Source organism: Pipra filicauda, unplaced genomic scaffold, assembly GCF_003945595.2.
Source record: "Pipra filicauda isolate LSUMZ 115617 unplaced genomic scaffold, ASM394559v2 scaffold77_size3566232_pilon, whole genome shotgun sequence".
NCBI lineage: Eukaryota > Metazoa > Chordata > Aves > Passeriformes > Pipridae > Pipra > Pipra filicauda.
This window is the reverse complement of record NW_024104953.1, coordinates 3,164,535-3,188,639: the sequence shown is the minus strand read 5'-3', so window position 1 is coordinate 3,188,639 and position 24,105 is coordinate 3,164,535. Positions and strand designations below refer to the sequence as shown.

The 24,105-nt window shown below is 39.3% G+C and overlaps 1 protein-coding gene across 2 annotated transcripts in view; it reads right to left on the bottom strand.

Moving 5' to 3' along the window:
- Positions 1 to 24,105, bottom strand: part of MACROD2 (mono-ADP ribosylhydrolase 2) — an 842,329-nt gene that overhangs the window by 347,243 nt on the left and 470,981 nt on the right. For both annotated transcript variants that reach the window (XM_039389846.1, XM_027726087.2), the window contains exon 6: positions 9,825 to 9,946. In XM_039389846.1, coding sequence (XP_039245780.1) covers positions 9,825 to 9,946 — 122 coding nt within the window. The remainder of the gene's footprint in view (positions 1 to 9,824; positions 9,947 to 24,105) is intronic.

The following is a 24,105-nucleotide window of genomic DNA, read 5'->3' as shown; positions in this document are numbered from 1 at the left end:
CAGTGCTTTTACACTGTAGAGGCCTTAAAAGACAACATGACATCATCATACTGAAATAATATTAAAAAACCTCTCAGATGAGGGTATAAATTTTGCAGCTGACTACTGAACATTGCTGTTTCTTTATATGCAACTATGACTTAATGTATAATTTCTGTATAATGTAAGTGGCTCCAAGCCACTACTAGCAGTTCAGGAAAAACATATTTAATGAGCTGACAAATAAGGCTCACAAAAGCATGCTCCTTCTGATTATTCCTCAAAACTGCTTTCCAGTATATTTACTCTGATCCTAAATAGATATTATGCTGTAATGAATTACAGCATAATAATTCTTTTTTTAACCTAGTTAAGTAGTATGATGCCCATCTGATACATAGAATAACTTATGGCTTTACTTGCTCATTTTTTTGCTTCACATTAACGATGTAAATATAAAAACAATGTTCAAAATTATCAATTTTTTAATTTTCTATTTGAAAAATGGGCTGATTTCAAGCAAAAAAGCAGATACGAATTTCATATTGTAGTTTGTTCTTTGCATAGATAAATAAGGGTGATGCTTAAAAAACCCAAATGGGATGTACAGAAGTGTCTCAAAATTATCAGATTAAAAAAGCCAAGGGACAGGACCCCATGAGCACCATGCAGTGCTGAAATGCGGCATCACATGTTCTCTTCCTTGACAGCAAATTGTGAGGGGAAAAGAAATCTGGTAGTGACAAGTCACTATCTGCCAGACAGCCCTTCATACATTTTTAGGCATCACAGAGGTACCTCCAGCAGGAAAACCTGTAACTAAGCAATTTCTAATTTCAGCAGAATTTGACTCCACTTCTGGTGACAGAAAGAGTCACCGCAGTCAGTGACAAAAAAAAACCAAACAAACCAACTCTGTTGCAACTATTATTTTCCATTACTGCTGTTGCTGTGAATCCCATGAGTCTTAACAGGGATTGCTCTGACTGCCCTTACAGAGCGAATACAAGCCCTCATGAAGAGCCTACAAACTGCCAACAAGGTGACAGGGAACAGGTCAAAGAAAGGAAGCAATGCACGAGGACATGGATGACTTTGCACAGAGTCTGATGGCCACAGCCCACCAGTTCTCTGGGATTTGATAGGAATTCATACATGCCATCACTCTTACTATGAATTTCCATTAGAAGAACCTGCTATTCAAATAATGACAAGCATCTTATATGCTTGACTCTGCATAGTCGAGATCTGCAAGCAACTAAGAATTCCTCCAGTCTATTTTTACTATTTTTTTCCTTTTCAATCCAAATGAAGTACAATTTCCTCTGCTCAGAGACATCAAACATTCTCTTCCTCTGCATTTTATGATGTAGACTTTCCAGCAATCCCTGGCTTTTATGAGCTGTCTCATATAACCACCATTGTGGTCCACTGTCTGACAGATCTGTACTTTGTCCTTCCCTAATGAGACAGTTCCCCAATTATCGAGCCAACAGGCAGTGTTTCTAGAAAGTTTCATCCCTTTAAGTACAGAATTCCCACAGGGTGATTGGCAAATTATCACACATTAAACCCATCCCACACATAAACTTCAAGAATTTATTCCTGAATAAGCCATTTCCTTTTCTATTAGACCATTTCCTTTTCTACTCCACCAGTTCAGGGTTTTTTTTCAAAGTGTAGAGTCAGTGTCTCATTAAACCCAACCAAAATAACTCACCTTTCTCTCTCCTCTCATCACAAAATCACCATGCTACAGAACAGCTACAACAGTAACATCACAGAACAAGAAAACGGAGAACTAAGACTGCCTAGTAATGCAGTTTATTAAAGCACCACTGTTACTTCTTTATACCATCTAGACAGTTGTTTGTGGCCAGGCAGAAGATGAACCAGGGGGGTGGAAGGGCTGTAGTGGCTTCTGCCCTGTGTTAAGGCCCCTTGGTGCAGTATCTCAGTCCTGGCATCCCAAGATCCATCTGCTGGGAGAGGTTCAAGCACTTGCTCAGTCTGGGGCTGCTCCTGTTCCTGTCTGAACTCAAAACACTTCTCAACACCTAAGATAGGGGGATGTGGATATCCCTGTTCAGGAGACATCATATCATCAGGTCACAGCGTCATCTCTCTTCCCACAACTAATTTCTATGTGGTACCTTGCTTAAAAGCAGACTCATGACTGACCACTGTATCCCTCTGAGCTGTTTCTGCACTCTTGACTATAGAAAGCAAACATTGTAATACATTTCAAGCACCAAATAAAACAAATGCACTGCCTCCTAGGAAATATATACTGCATATATAACATACAGTGGCAGAAACAAAATTTAAATGATAGTGATGGCCCACCTATACATACTGGTGGAGCCACAACTTCCCTGAACAATTTTCCATTCTTTGAGCTAGGAAAGTCATCATAATCTCTAACCTAAAACTCCATTCCTGTAAATTCAGACTGTTCCTTCTTGTCCTGTCCCCAGCTAGACAAAAATTTGTTAACTTTTACTCCTCAATAGCCCTTCATGCTTTAAGATTTTCTTCTATCTCCCTCTCTTCACCTTTAGTCTTCTATTCTCTGGACTTAAAATCCTTCTTCTTTCACTCTACTCTTGGTGCATTTCTAACTCCATAATCATCCCTGGCCCAAACACTGTCTCCCAGTTCCCCATGCGGGACAGAGCAGCACAACAGGTAAATTCACAGATTTTTCCTGTTTAATTGTCACTCTATAGCTGCTCCTTTCTTGGTTTTCCCTCAACAGGGTAAGGTTATTCAACTCACCTCCAGTGCATGATTCACTACAAACTCCAGCTTATTTTCTGAGGAATCTCTGCCTAGTGCTTCAATCATTCCTCAGCCTTTCTCAGCTGAATGAGCATCTCTGTTTAGGGGTAAAAATTTACACTTGATCTCACTGAATAAATCTCATTTAATGAAACCCTTATTGAAAAAAACAGGATTGCAATTCAATCTACCAAGATCATTATGGAAGGAACGGTTGGGAGCACATCCAACACAAAGCAGAAGGCCTTGGGTTAAGAAAAGTATGGCCAGCTACGACAGTTTGGGGAACCACAAGGGAAGATCACAACCTCCTCATCTGATGCAGATGTAAAAAGCCAACAAGATGATTAAGGAAACTTACAAACTTAACATAATAGATTAATTTTTAAGGATATTATCTGGAAAAAAATCTAAGAAGAAGAAAGCAAAAAAAAAAAAACTAAAAAGGAAGGCTAAGCTGGACACAAAACTGAGTTTGAAAATGTAACATCAGTCATATCATAGCTTACAAGTTAAACAAGTGTTTCAAAGAAACAAATTAAGTGGATTTATGATACTGCAGAAATTTCCTTCCAAAGCAACTCTTCTGATTGATGGGTATGAATCTCTATCAGAAAACCAGATGATAGAATAAAGTCAACCTTTAGGAATTTCAGTCTTATAACTCATTGCTATAGCAACATTCTCAGCAAGAAATAAGTTTCCTTGAAAATAAAAAATAAAAAAATCCCTTTACTTTTCCCGAAACTATAACTCTGGGGCATGAGAGAACGAAACAGGTAAAGGTACAACTGCAAATCAAACTGTTAGACCAATACAGTACCGTGCACCTTTTTAAGCACCTTTCTACAATTTAAATAAAATTCCTCTTTCATGAATTTTATATTTTAGAACAGGAGGAGCTGAAAATACTCTGGGTTTGAAATTGATATTAAAAATTTCAGTCTATGAGTTACAATGGAAGAGTCGGGCATCACAGAGGCTAAATGTGTCTCCACTCAAACAAAGCTCAATGAAACCCACAGCCGATCACAAGTACAACTTTCTTTTAAAGGTGGATGCAAATACCAAGTATATCAGTGAATTCCTCCACAGTCTATTTTTAAAATCCCCAATTACAGGTAGAGATAAATATTTTGGACAATTACAAAACACTGTTTCCTTCTTAAGTGCTCCTAACAGGTAAGTGGCAGGTACCGTTCCTGATGTATTTTTATATGCTGTTCTGAATAACTATTAGGCTGTGTTTCTATACGAACAAGTTATATTTGTATAAAAAAAGTATTTCTATTAACTTTGCCAATACACAGACAACAAATACAATTAAATGACCCTTGTTCATGAAAAACACCTACAAAAATGATACGAGTTGAAATTCCCTGTGTATTAACTTCATATTTATATGAAAGAAATATTTATCTAACAAAGTCCCAAATGATACTTTAATTTAAAAACACTGCAAATGCACAGCTAGTAGCATGCATTGTGCACACTGATTGAAGACCCCAGAAATGGAGGCAAAACGTGGATTTCAAAAAGCACATCCTGATCCTATTTAGCATACTTTTGTAACAACCCTCCCCAAAGCGCAGCATAAGATGTGTGCACAGGAGGGGCACACTTTTATTCAGAGTCCAAAGAGACAACCTACTCTCCCAGAAATATCCCATCATTACAGGTCACTGGCCATCCCACCACCAAGTGATGGCTTTTCCACTCGACCTGACGATGAGCAAGTCAGCCCTTGGAATAGGCCCCTCACTGCTGAGATATTTCTAGATGGCCTTTTGCCTTTATCTACTTCAGACAGAAGGAGCAGAGTGGTTGTGCTGAAAAGTAAAGTCCAGCTAAGAGGCTTTCCCTGGAGCAGGACTACTTTTTGCATTCATAGCACAAACAGCCAGGCAGAAAGAAGACTGATATTTTTAATGTGTGTGGTTTTATGTCACAGCAAGGCGCTAGAACAGAATGAACTCCTCCCTGTCTGACTCTAGGGAACTCATACAAAATTTCTGTATTTTCTGTATAATGTTGTTAATATATTTGTTGCTGATAAGCAGAGCTCCTTCTGGAACTCACAAAGCCACATTCTTTGAGAATTTCCTCCAGCCCCCCTCCGCCCCCAGCCATAATTCTCCCTCAAGGTGGAGGTCAGAGAGTGCAGACTGAAAGAAGTGCTTCTTGTTAAAGCTTTAAAATTCACCCCCTGCCAACATGAAGTGTTCCTGAAGGCTGCAATTCCGAACAGTCCTGAACAACAGCAGAGCTACAGTCTCAAAAAGAACTCCTCCATTTCTTGTATCCATTGCAGAGGAAGCCTGTCCTGCCTTCTGGGTGAGGGACCAGCACCAGCTTCCCTTCTCTGCAAACACACTGCAGCCTTTTTGGCTTGGATCCCACCCACAGCAACACACGGCATGCTTTTTATATGTTCTGTGTAGTTCATAAAGTGCCTGTCTAACTGCAATCCTGCCTCTGACTGACGATAATTGATTAAGATTTTTTTTAACCACGAGCAAAGCCTGAATGAAGTAGGTGGCAGGGAAGTGCTTGATGTTCAGAAAAGTTCCAAGGTATTAGATGGCTTCGAAGCAGTTTATGCAAAGAAAAACAGGACAAGAGGTCCTAAAAAAAAATCAGAGCACACGGAGTAAATAATTTCAAAGACTGTGTAAACAGGGAACCAATTTAATCCCTGAAAACAGTGATTACAACTCCCCCAATCTGCCTGATAACCTAAGAATTAATTGGCCTGTAAGACTCTTATTTAGAAAACCAGTACAGAGAAACAGGAAAAAAAAAAAAGAAAAGGCAACTATTTTTTACCATTTCTTCTTTCAGTGAAGATTTGGTGCATATAATGTATTCCCAGTGTTTCAGCAGCAGTGATTTAATTGATGCAGGACAGCAATCCTTAGTACTGTGCTAAAGAGACCAACATCAAAATACAATTGTTTGACTATAAGAAAATTATTCTGAACATTTAAGAAACTTAATTTGCTCAAGTCCCAACTTTTTACTCTCCTTGTATTGCCTTAAACATTTTTTTCTCCCAGTAATCTGTACAAACTTCAGTGGAGATAAACAGAAACAAGTCTCAAGTATCCTCTTAACCAGACAGAGCATTGTATATATAAGACTCATCCAACACAAAGGTTCACCCAGCATCACTGACCACACAAACAGCCAGAGAGCAGCTCAAGTGTTCTACAGTAGGCACAGCTACATAAACAAGTGCTGAGGGAAAAGCAATGCACGGTTTTGGGAACGCAAGATAAAAAGGACAAACACAAACTTCGGTAACCTAAAAGGCAGATGGAGTAGACGACCTGAGAGAGACTAACTGTGTACAAAACAGCTGATACGGCATTTGAAACCTCATATTGAAAATAAAAGGTTTGTGAAAATGGTCATGGGAGGCAAACATCAGGGGCTGTGTGATTTCTCTGAACAATCCTGTGGACGATCAAATTTGTTCCTGAGGTTTTTCTTCCTGCCTTGATGGCTGTGCACGTCCTCACCCACCAGCTGGGCTGCTGGTGGATCATGAACCTGGGCAATCACACTGACTGGCATTTCATTACATCCCCTCATCTCATTTTTGGGTGTGCCCATCACTTTCTGTTTTTGATACCGAGATGATAACACGTTCAGATGAGATACCAGTGCTCCCTCAGGAGTTAGTACAGAGCTGCTCACATCCATGCCTGGACACCTTGGATGTGAACACAACCCAAATTACTATCAGCTACACCACGTAATTGCCTTTTTGTCATTCACACAATGACATTGTTCTCTGTCCCTCTCCATAAAGCTGCATCTCACAATTTACATAGTATTTCAAGGCCATTGCCTCCTTTCCTCAGTGTCTAAAAAAACTGCATACACATATGTTTAAGTGAATTTTGGTCTACTTTGAAGCCTATTCCTGTTCTCCCCAGTCCACTTTGAACTGAAATACAACCACCTCTATGGCATCCATAATTTCTCTATAGGCAACTAACAATAAGCAGCAGTGAAACAAGTGACTGCTGTAAGTACATCTAATTTGAGGCTTATTATTCAAGACCATTTCCTCATTGTTATGGTTTTCCAACACACTTCTCCCTTTGACTATTTGTGAACTGGGTTATTTTTCCCCACCATATGCTACTTCATCATTTCCCGTGCCGAGTTCCACTGTAGCTGTCAGCTCCAGCTCTGACCTCTCTTCCACTGCAACAAAGGCAGAAACTCCCTTCTGGTGCCGGAGCGGATGCTGCATGAGGTTATATTTGCAGTCTCTAATCAATTGTCATCATACATCTCTGTCCTTCTTCTAGTGTTTGCAACGCTGCCTAATGTAGTATCATTTGTAAATGTAATTAATGAACTGTTTATGTACTCTTCAAAAATCATTAAGACGTTAAATTAAACCGCGTTTAGTGGTGGACCCTGAGTCACCCTGCGTGCTTCGGTCTAACTCGATACGCTGCCATTCAGCATCACCCCCCATCCACAATGCCTCCAGCAATTCCAGCTCCTATGACACAATTCATGTTCAAAACAATTTGAATTCTGGTGGGTTTTTTTTTCCTCTTTTTGCATTAATCTGTAGACTTGCTGTCCTTTCTGTTCTGAAGGTAGCAGATTTGTGTTGTTGCAGTCCTTTAATGTCTTCCTGCTTCCTTCTTGCTACAACTGCTAATGCTCCAGTGCGATCTGGTTTGGTTAATTCTTTTAGTGTACTACAACTTGCTATCACCAATACCTATTTATTTATATATCATAAGTATTCTGCTTTTACTCATTACCTACTTTAAAACTTCTCATTTTTCTATTTCACATGCTTCTTTCATCTTCTTGTTAAAGAGGCAATCAAAATACCCTGTCCATCAGCACAGCTGATTTTCTTTTCCTTATTTTACGCAGGTAACCCTTTCTCTATTTTCCACGGTTTTTGTCTGTCTTTTCCCTGATGCAAATATATCTGTTGCCATAATCCAATCTACACTTAGATGTTCTCTATTTGAGTAAATTTGAGTCCTCCTGCTGTCTGCAAGCTTCCAAAATCTACAGATATTTTTATATAATTTTCATTGCTTTCCCTCTATGCCCACTCTACTGGATCTTGTGAAACCCACTGTATTCTTTTCCTTCAGACTCATAGTAATCTACTGCTCCCTAATTGAATGAATTATACATTTTACTTTGCTCCAGGCTTGATTTGTTCATTAGGACAGACACTCAAGCAGCTTTCACTTCCCAAGGCATCACTGAAATCACTGGACTTAGGGCTTTTCAGAGCGGTCCATGATCTGTCATGTGGACTTTAAAATACATATTGCTTGCTAAGCTTCTTAATAGTGGTATGAATGAATGGCTCTTGGCTCCTGTTCAGCTTGTGCAGCTGTGTTCTGCAAGTCTGGGTGGTGAGTATTTATTATCTCAAACAGGTGCAGAGTCAACAGCTCTGAACCAGCAAGGAAATAACCCATGGGTGATTTCTCCTGTGGTCATCTTATTAAAATATCAGGCCAGCTTTCAGGACACCCATGAGTATGTCCACTCTTTATTATTCCATGTTAAATGCCAAGCTACCACCTAGAATGTCCTAAAAATTACAGAATCCCTAAGGATATAAACATTACCAGCATTTGAGCAACACTCACCACAGTTTTTCCTTTGTTATTTCAATGCTCTTTTTTACACCCTTTCATATTTAGTATTTTATTTTCTTTTCCCCCCATCATATTAGGCACTTTACTCTCACTAACCTGAATGCCCCAGAAGCAGCTCCTGCCCAGAGCAGACAGGAACAAGGATGGATATAGGAGCAAAAGCACAGTGATCTTACAGGTTCCAATGAGAATCACAGCAGGGCAGGAACATCTTTGTATGTTTAAACAATCCCAGAGAGGAGTTCAAAACATGCCCCACCAAACCATGGCTGTTTTCAGTTCTAACATGTGGGTAGCATTAAACAAACAAACAAACCCACCAAAAAAAATAAACCCCACAGTGGTTTGAATGATGGCAAAAAGAGGGCTCACTGGACACCCTTTTGAGAAGTACAGAGAGGATTTCATTAGCAGAAAAAAGTGTGGAGGGCACAGTTTACACCAACAAGAAAGAAATTAGAAATATTCATCAGGTCTGACTCTGAAGGGCACATCTAACTTGTGCTCAAAGCTCTGCCCCTCTCCTCAAAAAGCTTTATTTTCCATTTGCGACTTTTCAATGTTAATAGCTTTCCCCTAAGGAATATTTCACCCTGATACAACACCACCAGACCAACTAAGATTGGTTTTCTAAGATTGTGTGTCCCTGTATTTCACACATAAACATGTGTTATCACACAACCAGCCAAAAAGATCCAGAAAGTGTGAAGTCAGGCCCAGATGACAAATTCCTTCTCAAACCTATAGGAAACTAACCTATGGATATCTAAAGACTTCAGCTTCAATGGTTTGAGACACAGAATCAAAGCTTCAGAGCTGTAGAGGGAAAAGCTTCTTTTCTTTGTGGACTTTGAAAATCTGGCCTTTTGAGGTACAAAACTAGCATGTATTCCAAGCAATCAAAGAACCCTTAGAGTTCAATGAAATATCACATAACTGGCTATTTTATGATTGATTTTTGGTAAGGGTGCTATAAACAGCATCACTTGACCAATACCTTTATTTTTAGAAAGAAACATTAATGGGCAGAATAAGCAACAGAAAAAACTTCCCAGATATTTAGGAGGCAATACTGTGTGCAGTTATTCTCCTGACCAGTGGCTTCCTAGGTTTTTTCAGTAAATAATACAGTATAAGACTGAGCCATAGGATCAGCTCCCTCCCTTCCTTTATGAGAGAGCTGCTTGTACCCTTACTACCAGGCACCCATTCCCTAACTCCTACAATAAGCTTATCCCTTTCCTTTAGCAACTATTTTGGCCAAATCGCTTTTAATTTCTTGCTTTTTCACATCACAAACAGCAAGAAACGCTTCTGGAAGCTGACAATTATAATTATTCCACATCAAGGAAACAAGGATCCAAATTAGAAAAAGAAATAACGCGTTCTCACACAAATACTTACAATTGATCTGATGTTGTTTTCTTTTGCCAGTTTCAGAGAGGATTTATAGCAACTTGCTAAGTTTTCTTTATGAATATCAGTGAGGTGGCCTCTTGCAATCGGCCCAACAGTGTGGATCACATCTGCAGGACATAAAAGATGAAGAAACATTAGAGATCCTACTATATCACACAACAATCCAATCTGGTCTTGTACCTAGACACAGTTATGTAAGAAAATGTTTGTAACCAGAAATCACATAATAAGCTACATGTGTAATAACTAAAAATGTAATAATTAAACAGTAAAGGTTAAATCTTGAAGCATTTGGGCAAAAATGAGAAAGGTGCACTAAACCCTTGCTACATGTCCGCTGCAATGCACACGCAGGAGAGATGAAATGTTTTCACAAATCCTCCAAATCTTTACACCTCTACAACTGTAAATACTATAAACTTTGAAACAGTTGTTCTCACTCCTCAAAGTCCACTCAACTGGGAAACTTCACCACACAAAACCTCAGCTTATCAATGGCAAAACACAGGTTTTTCTCAGCAACCATTTTTAAGAGAAGAAAAGCTGTGACCTATGAATTTAAGTGCTTTCCTCTCACGTCAGACCAGATGGAGACGCCATGCCATAAAACAAAATATTCTGTTTGAAGAAATTTATAATGAACAAAAATAGAAAGCACAGCCCAGGAATATGTGAGGTACGACGCCTTTGGACTCATCAAAATCAGATACTGCAATCAATCAGAGTCTCTAAAGTGCTATAAGAAAAATGAATTTAGAAGCCTGGAGTAAAAAAGCCTTGCAAAGAAATCTACAAACTAAAAGGTATCATGATTTTACTACCAGGAAGCACATTTACTTCTTAAATATCATTCTTCTATAGTATATGTGAACACAATAAAATGAGTTATGGTGGAATGCATTTTTTTTTCTATGTTTCCTTATCATCCCTACAACAGTGGCACTATTTCTTTGCAACATTACACAAACAGGGACTATGCTTTCAGTTGCAGTTCCACTGTCCCCATTGGTTTGGTTGTGTTCCTATCCATATGGGACAGGTTTCCAAGCAACATCTGCTGTTGCTACACTCCAGAATATTTTAATTTACTCTCAAATCCTACAGAATTCACACCATTATTCTTTGTCCAAGCTCTCTTTGATTATTTCCATCCAAGGCGTAAGAGAAAATGGACAAACTAACATTAAAATACACACTTTTTTAAAATCCAGATGCCATCTGCCAAGTTCTGCTCTCTGCTACTCAGAAGGTGCCTTATATGCTGAGGCATGATGTTTCCAACAGTTCCAAAATTTTTCTTTACATTAGCCACAAAGTCTTGACAAATCATCAAATGAAAGCACGTCTGAATCCCAGTGCCCAGAAACACCGAGGAATCGGCTGCGACAGAGACTGAAACCCGCAGGAGCCAAACTTCCCCAACTGCTACAGAAAACCCTCCTCCTGAGAAGTAAATAAAAGGTTGATTTTGATCACAGTAATTTTCTCAGATGGACAGATTGGATAATTTCTGTCGAATGTCACAGCTGCCAGACATGGGCTCCAGTGAACCCTCTGTGCAACTCAACCATCACAGAGGTGCTGAGCCTTCATCCACTGCCGAGCAGGATAATATCAGGGGACTAAGACATCCTGGGATTTCAGAAAAAGAGTTGTGTTTTCACAGGTGTTTCAGCTATTATCAAAAACTGAGAACTATTAAGAGCTAGAAAGAAAAAGCAAGCTAGTTTAAAATTTGCTTCTGTGTGCAGAGATAAGGTCGTGAGAGTACTTCCATTAGGGAAGACCTTAATTTCAGCTCATGACTACAGCAGTTCCCTTCAGGTTGAAACTTTCCAAGGAATGTTTTTATTTGGAAGTGTTGGCAACTCCAGAGGAAGAAAAAAAAAAAACAACTTCTCTTGACTTTCTTTTTTCATTATTTTTGGGAGAGGTAAACTACAATACTGAGCAAGGGACATGATTTAATAGCGGACTTGGCAGTGCTGGTTAATGGTTGGACTCAATGACTTTAGAGGTCCTTTCCAAGCTAAATGATTCTATGATCCTACAGGGGAAGGAATATACTCATGAATCTGATCTCAATCAAGTTCATTCTACATTTATAGACACCAGGATCAGAGGTACCATGATGCATTTCCAATTCACAACACCCATCAGCCAACAAGCAAATAAAGGAACGACTATAAAACCAACTTAAAAAGAACATGTAAAGGATCAATAATAAAAGAGTCATAAACATTTCCCTCTTTCTGCTAAGGCTGAGTTTCTTGCACTTCAAGGTGCAGCTGGTTGAAAGTATAAAAGCTTAAATTATTAATTTATTACTTAAAGACAAGAAGGAGTTTTGGGGAACAGCCCAAGTACTAAATTCTTGCTCATGTCTTTCTGTGTAAAACTCCCACAGTATGATTTCTAGATAAATTTCACTCATTAAATGTTTAACTCCATTCCTTTAGTCTTCCATTATTAAACACAAGTTTCAAGAATTCTCAGTTCCATAAATGCAAAATGTTTTCCTTGTCATCTTTTTTTTCAGAACTTCCCAATTCAGCATTTTCATGTGGCCTCATTAGCAACCCTCTGCCACTGCACCAGACACTTCATGTAAATAGGCAACATTTAATGCCGTTATTGTCTTTTAATTTTTCCAAGTCCATCACAGGTGGCTCTTTAGACAGGACCCTTACCAATGAGAGGGGCATTGGAACTTAAAGACTTTATGGTCGCTTCCAACACAAAGCATTCCATGATTCTATGAATTGGTTTACAAAATATCACAACTATTGTAATAGTTTACAGCATATTATTAGCAAAAAACAAATGCTTTTCTTAGGCATATTATTATTCTGAAACACATGATAAAGATTTTACTAGCAGAGGAGCATTAATAATATGCCAGTGTCCTTCATGGTCAGCAGACAAACAGGAAAGTAATAATTTCATTGTTGTACTCTGTCAATAAAGTCAGTGTATACATACATTTCCAAAGCTACACATTATTCTGCTATTCCACAATACCTTAAGGTTTGCAGGCAGGCAAACCCCTTTGAGATTATATAGACATAAAGCAAACAAACTAGAAAATAAAACAGCTCTCCCCCCTCCTTCAGCCCATGCAGTTACTACATCAGGATCAGACTTCACAGGTTGAAGCAGAGCCATTTATCTTTAATATATCGACCAAGACTATGTCAATCTTCAAGCTTGTCTGTCACAATAAAGTTTCCTTTCTGCTCGTACATTTTACCTGTACAGACCCAGAGAAATTTGTTCGCTGTGGAGCTGGAGGAGGGAGGGTGTGCTGTAGGGGGGAGTCTACAGGTATTTCTCTACAAGGAAATTTGAGGCAGAATTGCTGCCCTGCTGCTCTGACCACCCATCACAGCAGCCAGGCTCAAATGCAAACTTCCAGACTGCTGGGAATGACAACCAGGGATGTGCAGGCTCTAACTGGCACCTTCCACACCACTCTACCACTGTGCAGAACAAGCTTCCACCCTGGAGAGGAGCACGGCCTTTCTGAAGCAAACACCGTGGTAAAGGACCATCACAGGACACAGGCACAGGGTTGAGTTTCACCACGGGAGATAAAAAATTGACTGCAGAGGGCAAAAAAGATGGGAGCACAAGCTGTGGGGATAACGACAGGCTGAAGGTACACTGTGCATGCAGAGGCACAACAGCATGGAACAGAAGTAGTCTCATCACCTAAAGATTTTTAAACCAGGGGAAACGTAGAAAAACTCCAAAAAGATGTAGTTGGCCGGAAAAGCCTGGTAGAGATCTGTGCTACCAAACAGCTCCTGTTCCTTCTTGTAGCTCCTGCACACTTCTGCTATCTGAGCACTTCTTAATGAGCAGAAACAGGAGCAAGAGATACAAGCATTTCCCAAAAACCAAAACACAGTTTTTTGGTCTCCAAACCCAGGTAAACAGAGCACAACTGGGAACAGTCAGCCCTCAGAGAATGCCACACTCGTCAATTGTAGTATTTTAAACTTTTATGTCAAATGAAGCTGCCAGCACTGCTGTGAAGCTGCTGATTTACTGTGGTCAGTCTTCCAGCCAAGCACAGTGATAGGAAACTTCATTAAAAAGAAAGCTGCAATCCATGGGTTCGTAAATCACTTTGTGTACACAGAGCAGAGATGTTTGCTTACATTTTTAATAGTACACCAAGGTGGAGAGCCCCCAAGGAAGGTATATTCTCATCTGGGATTCAGGCCACAGCAATGGATCAAACTGCTTTTAATGCTAATGAAGCCATTTAGTTTTAAAGCAGTGTTTATAAGGAAAGGAGATATTTCAAAAATGAAACTACATCTGCTGTAGAGTAAAAACTATGTGTAAAAAGGCCAATGAGGCTTGTTTTCTCTGGTCTTTTTATTAAAGAAGTCAGTCTATACATCTTAATGTGTTGTTTGTCACACAAGTTTTTATCTGCACTGCTATGGAGAAGGGGCAGAACAGCACAGCCAAAGATGAAACACAACTTCCAGTTGGAAAAGGAGGAAGAGAAGTGACTGTGCCTCAAAAAAACAACCTGGAAGATTGATGTAAATTACTTTTGATGTAATTTACTCTTCCCTTGTCCTTTGTAAAAGCCACTAGACAGCAAAAATATTAGCGTAATGAGTTTTTCCAAACAACTGGAAAAGTACAAATAAGTTCCTCTCTTTCCTTCCCTTACAGATGTGAGTGTGGCACATTCACATCGTTAATGAACCATGGTCAGAAACAATTACACATTTCTCTCCTTCACCCCATTCACACATTCATGGCCATAATCAGCCCATCTCACTATCTGCATAATAAAGCTGTGCCCTGTCAATCACAGTGGGAACTGTATGAATTTTAAGGAGGAAGGTAACACACTGCCTGTGCCACTGAATTAAACAAAAAATAATCTGACAAAAACTTGGAACAGTAAGGGCTCCATTTGTAAATCTTATCCGTTCATTTACACAATAAGCACCACATATTGTTGCTAAAAAGGGACAGCTGAAGTTGAGCTGGTGGGAAATGGAATTACCTCTGGATATTCATACCTACTGGCTTCTCCCTTACTCTTCAGGAATGCACACAGCTCAACACTTTGGTATACAAATTGCTCAGCCTGTTCATTTTCTATTTCTAGTTACATGCACTTGCACATAAAATGTGCATTTTCAGTGTGTAACAACTGGTAATTTAAGTTTAGCTTAAATGAATCCCATAGGACCACAGTCTAATTTAACTTATTTACTTATATGTGCCTCCAAAACTAGATTAGAGGAGCTGAATATTATAAATGTAAGATGTCTTATATAGATCACTGAATGCTCTGTGTGACTACGTAGGACACAGTTACTCAGTTCAGAAGCATTTCTTTGCTTTACATATATTGCATTTATCAGCAGTTAAAGAGAGTCTCAGGTTTTTAAGTTTGACGCAGTAAGCACAGTTCAATCTGAACTTTGTACCTTTTATAGCTGCCTGCAGTGATTAATTAGCTGTTTTGGGTGAACAAAAAAAAAAAAAAGTTTCATTAGCTGCAAAAGTTGTGATATCTAGAAGTCATTTGTGTGAAATATTTAAGCCATTTTTCACCTAAATGGCATTGTCTGCCAAGAAAAGGTAAAGAATATGTTTACTGTAAATTATTAACCAGCATTCCTCGTAGCGGGTTAGGTGTATATCCTAACTACAAGACAGCACAGTCAGAAAACAATATTCCCAAAGGGAGAGGCGAAGGATTTGCTGAGCCTGAAAGGTCCTTGAGGGAGCCACAGGAGTCTGTGCTCAATAGGCTGCATTTACCAGAGCACGGTCGCTCGGCATCCGTGGGAAGCTGGAAAACACAGGGAGCTTGTTCCCGATGGTTACACCACTGCCTCGACAGCCGGCCAGAGAATTAAGTCACACAAGTCAGAGCCCAAGCCTTTCTGGCACTCGTGCTTGTCATGAAATACAAGGCCTAAGTATGTCTGTGTAATCCCAGAGCGGTTCCCCTCCCATCAATGAACTTACAGCATCGCTCTGCCATCAGGGCCTCACCATTAACCGCCGAAACAAAAGTAGGCTCTGTTCAGGCAGGACAAGCAAGTGGTGCAATTAAGAGACACTACACTAGATTCCAAAGTAATAGGTTTTACAAAGCAATTTAGTGCCACGATGACAGATGTCAAAGCAGCGGCGAGACAGACGGCCCCACCACTTCCATGGAAATAATTGCCAACGTGTAAAGCTAAAAGGCTCCACTTGGGATATTCATGGTGTGATACGAACGAACATGAAATGAGCATGACATGACTTAACATGAAATTGTGACTTGTTACTTCTGGTTTCTTTTTTAATCTGGACTGGAGGAATTTGCAGCAGAAATGCTCAGATGTTATCCTTGTTCCCTTCTGCACAACACTCACACAAATAAAGATCTTAATATACTTAGGAAAACAGAACAGATGAAATTAAGCAGATTTTGTCCACAGCACACTGGAGCAGACCTCACTTTGCTGTAGCAGCAAAGAGGAGCTTGGCCAAGCACTGTCCTCCTTGAGTGGCTCGTGAAACACATACTAAGTGACCCCCTTGACTCAAGCAATGCTCTCCAGCTTTCACTGACTATTATTCTTTGCAAGTGGACAAAGCTACAGACAAAAATGTCTTAATCTGTCTTTTGGTTTATGTTTGCTACATGTAGGAAAGCATGAGCCATAAAGATTCTCTATTTCCACTGTATTGAACAGCAGAAGAAGTTACATCTGATAAGTCAAAAGGCTTTTCAGCACTCAAAAATAAACTTGCTTGCCCCAAATTGAGTGTTTATTCTTAAGACATCAAGACGCAGTTTTAGTGCTGTTTCACAAAAAACATACATCAAAATACACAGCACGGCGAAGGATATAACAGCAACTACGTAAATTTAAGCTATATTTAACCCCACTTGATTCTGAATTCAAAACAGAAGCTTGCAAATATTATCCATGAAAGTGTGCAACACAAGTTCTAAAATTGCAAATGGGGTTTAACTTAACCCTAGTTCTAGTTTTGGAATTGCATTAATTACAGGGGCACAGAAATCAGAAACAAGCCAATTAACGCTCTCAGCTTCTCAAAGCATGGACCCCCTAGTCACAGTTGGGCTGTTCTTAGTGTTCAACCCGGTTCAGTTAAAGCTGATCTAGCTACCTCTGCTGGTGCACTGCACAATTAAAGCACAAATATGATCTTTAGGAGGTGAGGAAAACAAAACACACACACACACAAAAATAATCCCATCCACAAAAGACCTCACTCAGCCTCACTACAAAACACAGTACCAGACTATTTTTACCCAGAAAAGACTAACACTCAGAACTTGAACTTTTTCACTTCCCTGTGAGTGCTGAACAGTGCTACAGAGTGCTCTGATAATTTAACAAGCTATAGGACAAGCTCTTTATTTCCTATTTTAAGGATTTTCCCTGTGCAAATTCTGTTTTGATAACTTTATTAGCATTACTTACTAAACTGCTTTTTGTTATTCGGTCAAGATCACTGTAGGGACGCTAAAACAAAGGAAGGCATCCCAGGAGACTCAGAAAACAATCCAACACATCATGTTTGCTGTGGCCATGGGACATGTTGAACACAAGCAGGTCCCCAGATCACTGTGCCAATACTTTAAGGCTTTCTTGCCTGTCATGAAATTATTGAATCGCTCAAATTATTTGTCCTTCACACAGGATTTAAGAATATCGGCATAAAATTTTATAAAAAGTTTATAAAACATTGATCTTCATTTGAGAGGACTGGTGATTATAGCGGGAAGTTTTCAGAAGACCAAACTAAACAACACCTAATTGCACATTAGCAGCGGGTGAAAAGAAGGGAAAGTGCCAGCACTGGTTTTATCTGCCCAGTGAAAGGATACAAATTGTTTAATCAGATCACTTCAGGTAAAAAGGTTTTTAAAAATCAGACTGGAAGAACTGTTTCTTTAATAGGTAGTTTTACTGGTTTCTTCAAGAGGCAATAAAGTATGACTTAAAGTTTCAAGGAAAAATGTATTATATTCATAGTTTCACTGGTGCATCTATTCCTTGAGGGCAGCACATTACAAAAAGTTATCACACTCATTTTTTTCATTTGCTATTTCTATATGTTTTCTTGAGGATAAACAAACTTCTTTCACCTCAAAAATCGGAGCACATCTTTTTCATTTGACACTTCTCTAATCTACATATCTCTCACAGCAGAAAACAGATGCTTTGCTAAGGATTTTGCATGTCTTCTTTAGGAAAGAAAGAAGAAGGTGATAAAATTACAGGTTCTCCATGTATCTTCTGAAGAAACCAGTAGCAGCTAAATCAGCCTGATTAACTTTCAAGTTTGAACACTTAAAACCAAGCTAAAGTTCAGTATTTCCCTTGACACAAACCACACTGCTCTTGCAATACAGATAGCAGAGCCTTGTGCAGCCTCTTGGCACCATTTATCACCTCTCAAAGCCAAGTGGATGCAGAAGGAGGAGAAAGTGAGAAATGACAAGACTGAAACAATTTTTTTTTTAAACATACATTCCCAGTTTAAAAAGACAGAGGTGAAGAGATGTGAACTGTGCTACAGGGCTGCAATCTATACAGGGGATACTGTACTTTCCTCATAGCAATAAACACAGTGTTTACGCTCCCAGCTGGAGAACTCCTTTCCAGCCTGGGAGTGGTCCCACTGACATCAGTGAGACCACTGCTTAAAGGTAACAAGGATCCAAACACCAGCAAAGGAAAGGAGAGCACACCTTCCCCAGAATGAAGGAATGCACAGTTAGCATTTTATCTTTTAAAGGTCACCTCTGAAAAATCTCACTCTTCCTACCTTTTTACTTTCACAAGAAAAACATACAGAGTTTCTCTGATTTACTTGATCTTAAGTATTTCTCTTCTGTAATTTTCACAAATCTTTGTGTACTGTCATTTCCTTCAGAGATGCTTTCCCTGCTACACCTGAGTCCGTTACAAAACAACAAAAAGAGGAAAAAATTCAATTTACTATCACCACCTCTCCCCCAAACTCAGCCAAACACAGCCAATGGAAAGAGGGATATATGATGCAGCAACCAAAAGTAGGCTCAACTCATTTTTAAAAGCTGACTAGATTTCAAGTTGGCAGTGCCACTTTAATTGCTTCATAGAAGTGTGATAAGCGAAATAACCGGACAGCTCTTTGAACCGTAGCATGAGACTTCGTGCCTAGAAGAGGAATCTCACTTTCTATCGTCAATTGTATTTTAATTTTAGGTGGCTGAAACCACGGCAAAGCACCCTCCTGATATCAACATATTCCAGACATCAACTTGTGGGAATGCAGAGCATGCCAAGCATCCGTGATAAATTCCTTTGGCTGTTTCCTCCTCGCCTCGTCCCCAGAGATGCTCTCCAGTTTGAAAGATAGTTTAGTTTCATCAGCTGGCAATGAGACAAATATTAGCACTTGGAATCCACTGCTCTGCAATCCATCCTAAAAGCAAAGCCAGCAGATGATGGGGGCAGGGCATGATCCTAAAGGGAGGAGGGAAATAAAGACCTGTATCTGCACAGACTGTGCTATAGATACAGAACAGAGGAAAAAATAACAGATTTAGAGAAGAACTTCAGTGCTTCAACCTTGCTACCGGCACACTTTGTTAATAAACAGCTATTGCTTCTCCAAATGCTTCAAACAAAATGAGCAAAGAGGCTAATTTGAAATTGTATATATAATGTATATATACAATATAAATTAGCTCAGCCAGCTAATTAATATATATAATTAATAATTTCATTATTAATAATAATCAATAATATATATAATATAAAATATAAATTAGCCTGGCCAGTTCAGCCAGGTTACTGTGGTATAGAAGCTGCCCTCAGCTCACCAACACCACAGGTGAGCACCACTGAGGTGGAAAGGAGCTAAAAGTCTCCAGCAAACGTGCTCAGAATGGCTGGCAGACACAAAAGCTAAGTAAGAAACATGAAATGCATCCAAGCAGGATATTTAGAGAAAATTGTGGTATGATATTTTGCACAATATGTAATGCTCCTGTGGTTCCAAGTGAAAAACAAGCTTTGACAAACATCTTGAGAGTGTTTTGCATCACTGAAAGTTGTAAACAGTTGAATTTGTAGCAGGAGCAAACGTTACAAAATAAGAAATGGGGAAACTATTCTTTTTTTCCAAGATGAAAAAAAACGTATTGCAAAGTGAACTGTTAACAACTTGCCGAGGCTTATTGCACTGCTAATGTTCTCCGTGTCAATGTCACCGGGAAGAGCCCTTGGAGAAACACTGGTGTCACCTCTTGTTCAGCTCAATTGAGAAAAATGTACTTAAACAACCTTCTGGAAAGTCATGTAATGAGCTAAAAGAGCTGCTGAAGGACAGTCTTGAGCTCTGACTTTCTGTAAAAGAAACACAGATGTAAATAAAGTCAACTTACGCTCTCAGTCACATCGTAGCATCTCACCAACCTGTCACAAGCTTTTCACAATAATCCAAGTGGTGAATTTCCAACTCAAGTTGCTCAAACAGGATATCGGTGTTTAGGAACCGGGAACCAGAAAGAGTGGGGCTAGAAAAGGCAGCAATGACTTGTAAATGCAGCAATGTCTTTGAAAAAACCTAATGTGGAGATGGCAAAGCTCACGAGGGTGCCCAGTGTCAGAACAAGATGTCATTTCCAAGCACAAGACTGTCCCTTGCTGAGGGGAACTGCTCAGTTTCTGAGAAACCATACCGAGAAAAATATTTGTAAATTTTATTGCACTTGCTATTGAAGCAAAATGGTTATTTTGCCACCCGCAGTGCCCACAAGCCCAATGCATCATTTCTCCAGGGAAGGAGGAAATGTCTGCAAAATCACATTATCCACTTGAACGCCAGCTTGAGGATGAGGTGGAATTTTTAGAAGTCCAAGTATAAAGTTGTACTTCACAGCACTGTCTCCCCTTAACGTGGGTTGTTGGAAAGACAGACTGGTATTTTCAGAATGAAAGCAATTGCTTCAAGAATAATGTCAGCTCTTATTGTTCACAAAGAGCCAGAATCGGAGCACGTGAAGCAGCAAACCACTTGGCTGACCTTGCCAGCTGAGCAACACGAAACACTCAAGCGAGCAAAAAACATGTTGGGAGAGACAGCAGGAAAGAAAACCAAACACAGACATGTGCTTTCACGGGTCCTTGTGAAACCACTGCACATTTTTATTTCAAAGGCAGGCAAAATGCTTGACACCAACCATGGCAAAAATCCCAACCTTATACACGTGTTTTCATCGTGGATTCTTTGTCTGCAGGAAACATGTTGGAAAATGCAAATCCAATTGCTTCACTAGTGTCATTTCCATGGTCAAGTGTTAAAATCCACCCTTGGAAGATCACTTTGCAGTACTGTTGGTGCCTTGAGGAGTCTCTGTAGATAGTACCAGTGCTGCAGCAGCAGATGGAAAAGGCCAAGGATGAGGAATCTGGGGCGAGGATCTCACTATGCTTGTGAAATTTTAGGAAAAGGCAAAGCTGTAGTGCAAGCACAAAGGCATTTTTAAGGAAACTCAAGAGGAAACTTTTTTATCCCATGTTTGTGCTGACAGTGTTCATGGGTTTTTATTTAAATATTTGGTTCAGTAGAAACTTCATCTTTCAGAGAAGTTACAATTTTTCTGCAAATTTGCAGTAAAATTCATGAAAAATTACTAATCCAGAACCTCATAACCTTTAGTCAAAATACTGTGCTTTCCTCTATAGTTATCCTTAGCTAGAAAATCTTTCAAGATTTTCTACACTGATACCCTTTGGTTTAGGGGAAAAAAACAAAGGACAAAAAAGAAAAAGGGGGGGGGGGGAGAAAAAAAAGAAAATACACTCCACAAAACCAATCCCCCTTCCCAAATTCTCACAGAATGAAATTCTAATATATCCAAACACTCCTTTTCTCCTGCTTCTCAACCAATAAAAGTTTGGTTGGGAACTTCACCTCATTAGAGTCCCCATCATCTAACTAACGTTCAGCAATAACAAAGAACCCTGCCATAAAGCTTTTGATGGATGTTTCTCAGCCAACACATTACAGTCAGGATTTATGGGAACGATTTAGAAAAGTTAAAAAAAAAAAAAAAATAGGGCTGACTATCATTTAGCAGAGAAATTACAAATGCAAATTCAGAGGAAGACAGTATCCTCTTCTTCATGGAGACAAATTTTAAACCAGTTTCTGGAAAGGGTGACCGTATAATAAACTTCTAATTTCAATAGTAACATTAGGTAAGGAAGGAAAATTACAATAGGCCAGGTATCATGTCAGCCTTGATATACTACTACACTTCTTTATGAGCACATTACAATTCAGAGAGCTAATAATAAAAAGTGATGCTGAGATGATGAATTGATGCTATGCAATTAGACCTATTAGAATTCACAAGAGTCGACAGGCAATAATCAAACCACTTTCATGCTGCCCATTGCAATTATCTTTGCACTTAAGAATCAACAAAGCACATAATGACTTGCTCTCGATTAAAGAATTCATGAGAAATGGAATTTTAATTAGTGTGTAGAAAATTTGGGCCATTTATTACTTTACAGGACAACAGATTGTAAAAACTAGTTGAGTAGCTGTAGGTGTTCAACGGGGGTTCAGGTCCAAGAAGAAATACACACTGACTCTTCCAAAAAGAAGATTCCAATCACATCCCTTGAAATGAGATTGCCAAAGTAAGTGCACATTTGCTTCTGCTAAAATCTGGAGGGGAAAAAAAAAACAACCAACCAACCAAACAAAAAAACCCCACAAACAAAACTGTTGGAGCTTGAGACTAAAATGGAAACCATTGCTGATGTTTTCAATTACCAGCTGATGAACAAGAGTTGGGTAGAATTACATTTATCTGTGGTATGAACCATGGATACCAGGTCTAATTCTACATTCTCATCACAACATGAGTAGGACAAGACAATGAAAATGCACCATCAGTTAAAATAAACAGTCTGAATAGTAACTTGAATGCTGATTTAAGTTTTCTTTTACCAGCCCTTGAATAGGAAGATTACTTAGTTTCAAACAAAATTATTTGTTTGAAATAAAAACAATTTACTAATAATTTGAACAAAAGCACCAGTTAAATTCTGGAAGTGGAGCTTCTTGATAGTATGAAATAGAGGTTGATGGGGAAGTTGGACAATTACGCTGAACTCAAATGTTACGAAATGCACATTTTTAAAAAATGCAAACAAAAATCCACACTTTGAGTGTGAATGCTGGTGATACATGTGCTCATGGAAATGAATGGTAAATCAGCAGGATATTAAGTAACATATCAATTTGCTAAAAACACAGTATTTCTTTCCTGCACGTGGGTCGGCCCAATCCCAGCACAAGGCTGAGCAGAGAATGGATTGAGAGCAGCCCTGAGCAGAAGGAATTGGGGATGCTGTTGGATAAGCAATTCAACACAAGCTAGCAATGTGCACTCACAGCCCAGGAAGTCAACTCTGTCCTGGAGTACATCCAAAGGGGGCTACAAGAAGGTATGGAGTGACAGGACAAGGGGGAATGGCTTCAAACTGAGAGGATAGGTTTAGATTAGAGATTAGAAAGAAAGTTGTCACTGTGAGGGTGGTGAAGCACTGGAACAGGTTGCCCACAGAATCTGTGGATGCCCCATTTTGGAAGTTCAAGGTCAGGTTGGATGGGGCTCTGAGCAACCTGCTCTAGGGGGAGGTGTCCCTGCCCACGGCAGGGGGGTTGCAAGTAAGTGGTCTTTAAGGTCCCTTCCAACCCAAGCCATTCCTTGATTCTACTCAGTCTTTTAAAAAAAATACTACTAGAGGTCCACAATAGTTACAAAAAAAAAAAAAACAAACAAAAACAAAAACAGTTAATACTGGGTCATTTGGATTATTCACAATGAAATAATTAAAAGTTTAGATTCATGTGTAATTATTATCTGCAAAAATGTGCCCCCAGCTTTGATCCCTATGAATTTTCTATTTTGCTATGGATAAGCAACTGGATACTTAGTGCTCAAAATCTGCCAGAATGACATTCTTTTTCCATTGTCAGGGAACTATTTCAGCATTTCTGGTTCTTGGTTCTGTGGGGGAGCCCTGTCTTTATAATGTCCCCATTAAAAAAAACATTCACAACAACCTGAATGGCTTCTTGTAAGCGATAATACTTCAAAAGAGGGAAGAAAATAACTCACACAGGGATTCATTCTTAAATTCCTCTACGTGCTCTGCGTAGGGAGGGCTCTGGGAAGCAG